Source organism: Zootoca vivipara, chromosome 5 (genome assembly GCF_965207765.1).
Source record: "Zootoca vivipara chromosome 5, rZooViv2.hap1.1, whole genome shotgun sequence".
Classification (NCBI taxonomy): domain Eukaryota; kingdom Metazoa; phylum Chordata; class Lepidosauria; order Squamata; family Lacertidae; genus Zootoca; species Zootoca vivipara.
Window position 1 is genome coordinate 37,081,548 of NC_142588.1, and position 12,161 is coordinate 37,093,708.

Below are 12,161 nucleotides of genomic sequence, written 5' to 3' on the forward strand. Positions count from 1 at the left end.
CTCTGGGCAACTCCTTGAGCTTCAAATTTATTTCCAGGAAAGTTAGTGTTTTGACTCTGTCCTCTTCTCCTTTTCTTTCCTTCATCTTAGAATATGTCTTTATCGGCCTTTTGTATATCCAGTACTGGTTGCTTTTTCTCTTGGAAATTTTATGTGCATTGCTTTGCATCCTTTCAGTTTCTTCGCTTCTCAGGTGACACTTCCACCAACATTCAAGCCAAGAGATCTTGAGCTTTCTCATGATAGTAAGTTAACCTCCTCAGAGATTTTCCCATGACAGACCTTCTAGATCCAAGAAACTTTTAATTTCTTATTTCAATCCCACTTCAGTTTCCCTGTACGCTCATGTTGCTGGCTTCATTTCATCCGGGAATTCAAGTGCATCACACCTTAATCATGGTGTTATTTTTTTACTAGCGCTGTAGACAAACTTCAATGAAATTTTAGAACAAATCTCTCTCCTGCCCCCTGCCCCCCATTTTAATGCCTGGGAATAGTTTCATATAAATGATTTCATGTGTGATGGAAATGAAACATGTATTTCTTAAATGATCACCACCAAATACGATTGCGTGTAATTCCCCATTTCTATTGGTTAAAAAACACTTTGAAATACAGTACCGTTTTTGTTGTCATTCGTCCATTCATCCATTCATATCTTCGCCAGCCTGGAGCTCTTTGAGAATCTTCCTTCAAGACGTGTATTTAAGCAACTATGAACAACAGTACAAAGGACTGAAGTACAAAACAGGACATGTTCACTTCTTTACAGAAGCAGTTTACTGCCTGCTTAGCAGGGAACCAAAATATATCCACTTCATCTGAATGAGTTTACTGCTTTTCATGTAAAGCTGAAGTTGTTTTTGAGCAGCAAAGTCAAGGCTTCCCTTAGAGAGAAGCCAGTAGTTGTTCATCAATTGGGGTTTTGTTTGTTTTTTGGCATTCTTCTTTGACAGTTCTAATACTAGTTTGTAAAAAGTTATACAGTTATACTTATCAGAAGATCAGACTTCACTTCAAAATAAAATCCACACAAGTTCTTCTTTATAAAAATGATCAAAAAGAGCAGATCTCCAGTCTTTAATGTCCAAGTACAGTATACAGCCTAGTTTCTTGAAAGGGCAATGTCTCTTTCCTTTCCAGCACTGGCTACCATTGTTATATTGTTCCATATGAGACAGATTTCCTAGATTTCTCTCTGGACTGAAAGAGAAGAAAAAAAATTCAATAGAAGCTAAAGCTAAAGGGAGTATGAAACAAGACCTCTGTGTGTCTCAAACACATACACTACTCCTTTGGGTCACATTTCAGTTTACCTTCCTCTGCCTCAGATAAACTTACTGGTGGGGAAAGTCAATGTGCCCAAGTGCTGGGGAAGATGAAAGCACTCAGTGAAAAGCAAGCTGGAGCATATTGGATCATACATGCACTGGACATTTGATTTCTGAGTTTGAATGCCTATTTTTGTTAAAGTTTTTTTTAAGACACTGACAGCACAATACACTGCATATATACTTAGAAGAAAATCTAATGGCGTCCAGTAGGGCTTATTCCCAGGTTCATAGGGCTAGGGGAGGAATTCAGCACAGCACTATTATAGGTTTTCCATCAGTGCAAGCATTTCTGATGAAACCATTTCCCCTCTCCTTCCCCATATACTATTTTTTTGTTCTCCTTATATCCCAGAGTTGATTTAGGGGAGGTGCATGGTCATATGGTGGTGGGCGGGTGGAGAAGGAAGGAAGCCCCATTGCAATACAGTTATTTAGCTGAATCCATCCCTTTGTTCAATGGGACTTGCTCCCAGATAATTGTTCATTGGACTACAGCATAAATGGGCATACAGTCATTCTTTGAGGAGATAAGGTATTTCTTTTTCACTTTTTCTAGGGAAGTCTTGAATTCAGTATTTAAGTACAATTTTCTGCTCTGGAATTTCTAGTCTGAAAGCAAAGTCCCTTAGGTCATCTAGAAAGCACAGCATCATCTTGTCTTTCAGATTCTTTGGCAAGCCAACTGGGGTGAGTCCAGGCTGTACAAGAACACATGCAGCTTTACATAGCTGGCTGTCAGGCGTCAAAGGATCCAACCCCTCCACAGGAGGTTGCTAGGAATGGATAAGACAAGGAAAGTTCTTACCAATGCTGTTTATTCAATACACACAGAGAGAGGCTTAGAAATGCAGACACTTGGGGTAATGGTGTTGCTCCGAGGGAGTCGCCACCCCTCCCACTTTCTTATTATGCGTCATCACTATGGGTGCTGAAATGTGCCTTCTGCCTCTGATCTTTCTGCTCTCCTACTTTCAATGCCCGCTGGGTTCTGAGAGAGGGGGGGGTCTGGAATGCTTTCTAAAGATATTATGTCTGTCAGCTGTCTCCCCTCTGGTGCTTCTTCTACCTCTCCCATTATTTCCCAGCTTTCCCCCTCATCTGCCTCTGAGCTGTGATCTCCCTCAAACCCCTGTTGTAATTCTGAACTGTCTTCTTCTTCTCTGGAAGGGTCAGGCTAGGGAGGCGGTCTCTACCATTCCTCCTCTGCCCAGTCTCTGACACTGGCTTTGTGAGAAGACAGAACCAGAGCCTAGCAGGAAGCAGAGGAGAAAGAGATAACTGGGAAACAAGAGACTTACCTCTTGCCGTTGCGTGGGCGTACTATGACCAAAGAATGAAAGCTAAAGAGAAAAACAAAAACAAAAATAAAAACTAAAAAAGGGGGGAGAAACAAGGGAAAGGAAAGAGAGAAAAAGAAATTACAGTAAGCCTATTGTGAAACGAGCAACAACTCGAGATAAGAGTAAAGCACAACAGTCTGTGGAAAAGAGATGAAATAAGCAGCAATAGGACATAGTTCCAAATTGATCAGCATTTCCATACATTTCATGCCCATTAACAGTATAGAGCAGACATCCTCAACTTGGTGCCTTCCAGAAGTTTTGGAATTCTGATCATCCCTGCCTGATCATTGGCCACAAAGACTAGGGCTAATGGGACTGGATACCAAAACATATGGAGGGCGTCAGGTTGGGAAAGGCTGAGAGAAAGAGGCTTGAAACTGGAACCCAAGAGGTTCAGAAAATGATGGGAAAGCAAGTTAAATGAATCTTTAGTTCTCCTTCCACATAATTTCCCATAATGTCTCTAGATTACTGCCTTTAGCAGTAACTGGTGTGTAACTTTTAATGTAAATGAGTTATATGTGAAATTATGGATTTTGTGTATTGCTTCTGCCCCTTGGTGCTATTGTAGTTATATGTGTTACTATTGTTATTTTTGTTGCCTGGTATCTGACCATAATAAAGATTGTTTGATACTGTAACGTGAAAAGGGAAATTTATGGCTGCATTTCATCTTTTCATCCAAATAATAATAATATTCATCCACAGTTAATAATAATAATAATAATAATAATAATAATAATAATAATAATAATAATAATAATTTATCTATACCCTGCCCATCTGGCTGGTTTTCCCTCTGCTGTCTTCCTCAATTCAATGCCAAGTTAAAATTTCATGCTCTCTGTGATGTTAATCCCTTTAGCAGCAGGGAAAGTGTAGTATCCGGATAGCAGAGTTATGCTTTTAACGATGCAGTCCTATAAATGCCTGTTCAGAAGTAAGCCCCACTGAATTTACTGGGTCCCCTTCTCACATGTGCATATTCCTTGCCCTTTTCATTGCTTCTTATTTCCCCCCAAATAAAATTCACCAACTCGTGAATGTTGCATCAGAACCAGAACGTGAGCCCCTTGGTGCTACTGCAAGTCAAAAATACAGAACTCCTTTAACTTTTGTTAATCCTACACAGCAGTGGGCCAAATTTGGCAGGTGGGGTGGGTAAAGGCTGCTTTTATGTCCTCTTGCGCACCCATGTTCCTCTGGCACCAAACACTTTGCCAGCGGAACAAGCTTCACTAAATGGCTTCAATGTAGTGCTACATTGGATATAGCCCTTTGTCTCCAGGCTGTTGCCTTCTTACCTGTTTTTTCCCTGAGGCTGCATCCACCCTACATATTTAAAGGAACTCTGGGAATTTTATTATATGAATATCCTGCCCTTCCTCTAAGGAACTCAGTGTGGCATACAGAGTTCTTCCCACCACAACTAGCACCACTCCATTTTAGCTTGACAACAGTCCTAATCAACAGAGGTTGATTAGGCTGAGAGAGGTTGACTGCCCCAAGGTCACCCAGAGACAGGGGCGTAGCCAGGATCAAAACTAGGGGGGGGCAAGCCATGGTCGTTCAGGGGCGGGGCCAAGGCACAGAAGGGGAGGGGCCACAAAGTGGGCGGGGCTAAAGGGCCAACGGGCCTGATGACATCGTGGCGGTGGCAGCAGCGGCCACCTTGTGCTTCTGGGGCTGGTAGCGTTGGCGGCTACCCTGCTTGGCTGGAGAGGACGGGAGGGTCGGGCAGGCGAGAGGGGGTGGCAGGGCGGGCGAGGGCGAGGCAAGACACGGCCGCAGCCACGACGGCTCCGAGGTGTTGCTGCATATTAGCATAATATTTCAACCATGGTTCAAGCCCCACCTTAGGAAAAAATCCTGCATTGCAGGGGGTTGGACTAGATGACCCTTGTGGTCCCTTCCGACTACAATTCTATGATTCTATTGATATATTACCATAGCATATGCATCATTCTGCTTTCTTGAATTGTCCTACTCCTAGGCATAGCAGCCAACTCCTAGAGGCCTAGGTGCCCCTCTCCCCCCCCCAATTACTGGTAAATACCGTATTTGAAAGAGTCATCCCCCCATGTTGATGGGCTTTCTATGTGGGGCTTATCTGCCCCCCCCGTATTTTATTAAAGATGGAAGAGGGAGGGAAGGAAGGAAGAAATAGAGAGAGGGATAACTCATATTTGTGGGTGCCTCTGGGTAACGCTGGGATGCTGGAACTCTGCATGTACAGGAGCCTTGTAAGCAGCTTTCTCTCTGCTTGATTTACAGCAGGCACGTCCAACAGGTAGATTGTGATCTACCAGTAGATCACTGGATGTCTGTGGTAGATCACTGGTAGGTCACTGGCACCCCTTAAAAAAGCTCACCCAAAATTTTCCTCCTCCCTCAAAAAAGTTGAACTATGACCTGAAGCCCTAAACAAAAATGGACCTCCCTCCCTCCTAAAAGAAGCTCAACAAGTTTGACCTAAACCCCAAAAAACAGGGCTTCCCTTCCTTTAAAAAAAACTCAACAGCTTTGACCTGAACCCCCCAAAAGGGGGTAGATCACCCCCAGTTTTAAACTCTGAGTAGATCAGAGTCTCTTGGGAGGTGGCCACCCCTGATTTACAGTATACAGATGCAGGAGGAGGGGCAGACTGGAACACCAATGCTTTTTATAAACATCACTGTGTCTGTCAAAGCTACAGCCCCCCCCCTTTCTTATTCACTTCTTTTTAGCCTTGCAGAGCCACCTTAGTCAAATTGAATCCCCTGAGTCTGCACCCTCATTAAATCGCCAATAGAACTCTTAATGCTCCTGAATGCTCATTAACAGCTCCCACTTAAGAACAATAGGGTGAAATGGTCAGCTATCGAATCTTGCCTGGGGATATATGCTCCATTGTCTTAACTGCTTAACTACTGGTAGCCACTTTGCTTTATTTATTTGATGTGTTTTTGTTACTGCTGTGTGTCCCCCCCCCCAAGCAAGCGGAGACTTAGCTGCTCTTGCTAAAGCAAAGCCCTTTCCACTTCAGTTTTTGGAGGGGAAAAGTGCTGGTTATGGTCTGTAAAATACATTAATTTTTTTGCTTCTAGGGGGGGCAGCTGCCCCCTCCTGCCCCCCTGCCTACGCCCATGCCCAGAGAGCTCCATGGTTGCATGGGGGTTTAAACCATTGTATCCCAAGTGCTAGGCCAATGCCATAACTACTACACCATGCTGGCTGTAACATACATAAACTAGAATGAAATAAATTATGTAAAAACATATTTATGCTTAAAGAATCATCATTTGACTTCCAGAAGCCAAAATGCCTATTTAGTAAGAAACCATCCCTTTTCTACAATCCCATATGAATGTTCTTAATAACACTTGTGACTGAGCAGGTAATGATCAAGACAATTCCTTTGTCCAACCAGATCATTTGGAAAATGACTAGCATTAAATGAGGCTGTTGCAAATAGTTATATACAAATCCTACTGCAATAGGCACACCTTCTCATTCACATTTTTCAGTGTTGTCATTACTATACATACCTTTTCTTCTAATTCCTTTATTTGTCTTATTTGAGCTTCGATTCTTTCTTCTAGCTCTTTAATTCTCTGTGGAAAGTGAAATTCTATGTGAATACTACCATTTTGGGGAGTAACATTTTAACCTGAACAATTTTTCAAACACTTCAGGTATGGGTTATGCAGGGGCTGTGATACAGACATCTCTGATTCCTTGGATATGTACAAAATTCTGATAAATTTCCCAATACCTCCAGAGCCTTGGTTCACATGAATGAACTTACAGGTCGGTGTGGCTGCAGACAGTCTTTCAGGTAACTTGGTCCTGAGTTGTTGCTATATCATGGTTTAGAATAACAGTGCGAAAGAAACTCGGGTGCAATGAAAAGCCAGTGCACCACCCAGATGCATGTGGGAAACCTGCAAGCTGGACACAAGTGCAACAGCACTCTCCTCTCCTATGGTTTCCGGCATTGGAGCATTTCCTCCTACCCAAAGCATACCTGTTGTGCATGCTGAATGTGCTCCATTCGTTCACGGAGGATCTGGGTGTCCCTTTCGCGGAGCTCGCTCATCACCTGGCGCTTCCATTGTTCCACAGCATTCTTCAGCTTCTCTCTTTCATCTTCCGAGAGGATTTCGGACATTTTGGCTCCCGCTTCCTGCTGCAGGGCATCGTAAAGCATGGCTTCCAATTCTAAAATGTGCTAAATGAAAGGGGGAAATTATTTGTTCACTATGAAGCTTATTATTTGCATTACGCTCTTGTAATACTTGCTGTGTCGCTTTTTGCCTTTTACTGTATTCCTTTGCTGTGGATGCTTATTGTGCTCACGAAAGCCAGTTTTTATTCACCTTGTACAATATCATTGCCACCCAAAAATCAGACCCTGTTTGTACCTAATTTAATATGGTTTTGCCCTTTCTGTGGAAAATCTGCTAAGTTTTTTTTATTAAGAAAACCAGCTGCCAAAAACCTTTTCCTAATAACTGAAAGTCCTGTGTGCAATATTTGTTGGATGTAATCCATTGGTACAGTCAAATGCAACTTTCCTAGAGTGGGCATAGGCAGGGGGACATCCAGTCATTGTAACTTCCTGTTCCACTGGTCTGGAGCTTCCTCTCCCTACATGTGATTTGGGAGATGGGCATGGCTCTGGATGACTCCATAAAAGAGCCGAGTCACCCAACCATTTCCTCAGTTGTCTTGCTGTTCTTTTGCTGCCACGCTGCTCTCCTGCAGGCGTTTTGTTCTATTAATGCAATTTTGATGTCTGCTGGCTCTCAGCCAGCAGCACATGAGCTCAGTCTCCATATGAAATGAACTCACTGTTTCTTTATGTGACCACTAAGTAAAGCCTGCCTTTCAGGGATCAAATTGTGAACTGAAATGTGAGTAAACTTTTTGTTACTTTACTCAGAAAGACTCTTGTGCAGGCATCCCCAAACTGTGGCCCTCCAGATGTTTTGGCCTACAACTCCCATGATCCCTAGCTAAGAGGACCAGTGGTCAGGGATGATGGGAATTGTAGTCCAAAACATCTGGAGGGCCAAAGTTTTTGGGATGCCTGCTCTTGTGTCTTTATTCTTTTAAGAGGGAATAAAGGGGACACCAGGAATTAATGTTAACTAAGAGATTAAAATGAATCTGCAAACTAGCTTCTAGCTATATTGAGGGAAATCTGCTCTGCTACTAGCGTGAGTGAAGAAAGGATAATAATCTGTTTTGGGGGGTAGTTCTGTACTGTTTAAAAACTACTTCCACTGATTATTTTATTTTATTTTATGACTGCAGATCACCTTGAGACATATTATGAAAAAGGAAATTCAGAAATGAAATGACAACAGCAGCAATAAATTCAATGGAAATGGGGGGGGGGGTGAGCTCTGGAGACAACATAGTGTCTGAGCGCAAGAAGGAGACCCATTTCACACATCAAAGTCTTACTTTGCTGCTGAAATAGCTGTGCAAGAGTGGTGGGTAGTTGGGTCATGCCATGTCTGCCTAAATTGAGTTAAAATCCTAATCATTTTATTTTTATATAAATGCATTGTTGAAGAAGAAGCACTAGGTCCTAGAAAACAACAAACGCCTCCCAGCTGCTTGTCATCAGCCACCACCCACTAGATAGTTTCACTGGAATACACATAGATAGCATGGAGAGCCTTTTATTTGTGAGGAATAAAAGTCCTCAGAGTATTCTGGATAAGCCTCTTCCTCTCACTCTTAAAGGTGTGGGTGGAATGTGCTTGATATGAAATGATTTCCATATTTCTGCCCTGTCACTGACAATAATACAGAGAATGCTCTGTGGTGTTGCCTTGTCTAAGATAATGCAGAAATCCCTTCTGTGCATTAGGCAAAGTCTGCAGGGAGCTTTCATTTCACACATCAGTTCATAATCCCTGATATATTGTTATGTGTGCATAATAATGTGGAAGCATGATAACCTGAGTCTCTGTGCTAGAAAGAGGGAGCACAGAGGGTTAATCGGCTATGTTATGTCCCTCAGATATGTCTATCAATGGACACTTCTCAGGCTTGCAGCGATAAACTTCTCATTGCCAACATTCTTACTGATCCAGCTTTTGTACCTTTGAAAGCAGAGTGGAATACAGAAATTAAGTGCGGAAAACTTTCCCTTTCATTTTGTCTTAATGCCATGGGGGGAGGGAGCCACCCTGCTTTTTGTACTAAACTCCCTCTCATGATCTCTTTCGCCATGTACAGTCATACCTCGGGTTAAGTACGCTTCAGTTTGAGTACTTTCAGTTTAAGTACTCCATGGACCCGGAAGTGTTTACTTCCGGGTTCCTCTGCGCGCGCACACGCAGAAGCAATCTGCATGGTTCGCGCATGCGCAGAAGCGCTCTATCAGCGCTCGGATTAAGTACTTTTCGTGGTGCAAATGGCACCCTGGAACCAATTGAGTACTTTACCCAAGGTACCACTGTAAGAAAAAAAAAATCAATTTTAATTTTTATCATCTAAAATACAGTCTTATTTATTTTATTGTACAGTACATTGATTATTGCCTTCATTTTATGGATCAATGGTCTCGTTGGACAGTAAAATTCATGTTAAATTGCTGTTTTAGGGGGTGTTTTTCATCATCTGGAATGGATTTAATCCACTTTCCATTACTTTCATGGGAAAGTTCACTTCAGGTTAAGTATGCTTCAGGTTAAGTACGGACTTCTGGAACCAATTACAGTAAGTACTTAACCCGAGGTACCACTGTACTCAGAAACACTGTCTCCTCTTAACAAGAAAGGGCATTTGCAAACTGCCTTAGTTAAAACTCTGGCATTTTTCTTAAGAGAAAATGTACCAGCACTGCAGTTCCTAAAACAAAGAGTATTTGTTAAAGGAGTACCCCCTATTCCCTAGGACTGAGTAAGTTGATCATAATTATTCTTTGAATACTCATGACACAATCAGAGAGTAACTGGGACTTATTTTGGATGAAATACTCCATTAAGTCATGAAACCGAGTCTGTTTTGTTTCTCTATAACAGTGTTTCTCAACTTTTTTTGGGCCAAGGCACACTTGTTACATGAAAAAAATCACGAGGCACACCTGGAAGAAAGTTCCCCTCTGCCGCTCATTCCGGCGCCCCTAGAAGCAGCGGCTGCGGCTCCAGCGCGCTCATCTCCGCTAGCCTGAAAGGGAGAGGGGCTTCGGAGGATCCACCACTTACGGAGCTTCCGGACGAACGGCGACAAGGACAGCTCCGTCGGAGGAGACGACGAGGCAGCAGAGCGCGCTGCCATCGCCGCCACCGCCCCACATTCAACCACCGCGCCGCAAGCGAGTGCGAACTTGCGAGAGGTGGGGTTGGGGAACAGAGCGGCGCCAGGCCATCTCGCGAGAGCAAGCGGTGAGAACAGTTGCCCGAAAGGAGCCCCTGGGAACTATAGTCCTTTCTCTGGCTCCCTTTCCCTCAACAGCGTGCGGGGGTGGCGGAAGTGGAGCTTTCTCTCATCAGCCAGGTTTGCGCTCTCGCGAGCCTTGAGCCGAGGCTTCCGGCTGGTGAGGGTTTGCCGTTGCCTGGGAAACAAGCCGCACGTCACGGCACACCAGCCAGCGTCTCGCGGCACAGTAGTGTGCCGCGGAACAGCGGTTGAGAAACGCTGCTCTATAACATCTGTTCTTCAACACTCAGTTTTAACTAAAAGGCTTCTATCAGCTGATGGAATATGGAATGGTCACTCTCATTCAGGTTGTTTGAATCTTCCAAGAATTTAATCTTCCAAGAATTCAACTTACCTTATGTGCTTGGTCTAAGGACTGCTTCCTGTAATCAAGTTCATCATCCAAATATCCCTTTTGTTTACTAAATAGTTCCTAAAGATGGAAAGAGATTTCAGTTATACTGGCTATCTTTCTATGTGCTGTGTGGGATTCGTTTTTAATTTTTTGTATAAGTTCTTGTATTACCTTTTCGTTTTCTAGATCTATCATCTTCTGCTGTAGAGCTGATTCTGTTACTTCTATCTGCTGCAGCCACTACATAGACATGATGAGAAAAAAAATCCAAGTCAGATAAACAGATTTGACAAATGAGTAGTTGTCAGAAGTTCTCTTTTATTATTGTTCTCATATTACTGATCAATTAGACCCAAAACAAAGATGCTCCAGTATATTGCTATCTTATAAACCACAAACAAAAAAACAACAAAATGATCAACTAGTTCCTTGAGTACGGTAATGATTCCCAAGAATGCAATGAGGATATTCTGAGTATTGCGTTTGCTGTTGAACAGAAGTGTGGAACCTCAGATTGCCCAGGGGAGGATGTGGCCATTGTTCTGAAAAAAGATTCCTACCCCTTGGTCTTGACCAGGCACCCCCAAACTTCGGCCCTCCAGATGTTTTGGACTACAATTCCCATAATCCCTGACCACTGGTCCTCTTAGCTAGGGATCATGGGAGTTGTAGGCCAAAACATCTGGAGGGCCGCACTTTGGGGGTGCCTGGTCTTGATCATGCTTAAGACTGCTGCCCATAGGGTATTATGAACAGCAAAATGAAGTGCTGAGTTATGATAGCTATGTAGTCAAAATGGGGCTACCAAGGACAAAAGAGAGCTATCAGCATGCTTTGGAGAACATGATATCAACTCACAAGGACTGAGCATGCTCATGGCTAAAGAATGCTGAATATCGGTAAGGTAAAGGTAAAGGTATCTGTAAGGTAGGGGAACAGAAATTGGAGGGGTGTGTGTGTGAATGCAATTGAGTGCCCTGAAAGCTGGCACAATGAACAGCAGCACTCCACACTATGCCTATTCGTTACAGGTCCCACTTATATCAACTGTCATAGACATTTCTAAGGAATAGCATTCAAATGGAAATGGCCCTTTATGACACCACCTACCACGTTAACCAATTCACAAGGTATTCTTTGGCTTACTGCAGGTGCCAGCTGCAATGGTCGCCCTAGGAGCATCGTCCCAGCACCATCTGCGTCAGAAGGTTGGTAATTCGGGCCCACCCAGGGACAGCTGTGGGCAGGATTCCTGGCTTGCAAGAGGTTGGCTGGAGGATCCTCAAGATCCCTTCCAACTCTACAGTTCTACGATTCTCTGTAGTTCTTCCTCAAGAACAAGAGTGTCCCAATATATGTGCTACACATTGTAAAGGTAAAGGGACCCCTGACCATTAGGTCCAGTCGTGACCAACTCTGGGGTTGTGGTGCTCATCTCGCTCTATTGGCCAAGGGAGCCAACGTACAGCTTCCAGGTCATGTGGCCAGCATGACTAAGCCGCTTCTGGCGTACCAGAGCAGCACACGGTAACACCGTTTACCTTCCTGCTGGAGCGGTACCTATATATCTACTTGCACTTTGACATGCTTTCAAACTGCTAGGTGGGCAGGAGCTGGGACCAAGCAACGAGAGCTCACCCCGTTGTGGGGATTTGAACCGCCGACCTTCTGATCAGCAAGCCCTAGGCTCTGTGGTTTAACCCACAGCGC

At 43.7% G+C, this 12,161-nt stretch overlaps 1 protein-coding gene across 10 annotated transcripts in view; it reads right to left on the reverse strand.

The window, feature by feature from the left end:
• Nucleotides 1-677: 677 nt before the first annotated feature.
• The window catches only part of JAKMIP3 (Janus kinase and microtubule interacting protein 3), a 101,703-nt gene continuing 90,219 nt past the window's right edge, over nt 678-12,161 (reverse strand). For all 10 annotated transcript variants that reach the window (XM_088670409.1, XM_088670408.1, XM_088670407.1 and 7 more), the window contains 6 exons: nt 10,623-10,691; nt 10,452-10,529; nt 6,684-6,887; nt 6,205-6,270; nt 2,633-2,705; nt 678-1,203 (listed from right to left, as the gene is read on the reverse strand). In XM_088670409.1, coding sequence (XP_088526535.1) covers nt 2,655-2,705; nt 6,205-6,270; nt 6,684-6,887; nt 10,452-10,529; nt 10,623-10,691 — 468 coding nt within the window. In that variant the 3' untranslated portion in view covers nt 678-1,203; nt 2,633-2,654. The remainder of the gene's footprint in view (nt 1,204-2,632; nt 2,706-6,204; nt 6,271-6,683; nt 6,888-10,451; nt 10,530-10,622; nt 10,692-12,161) is intronic.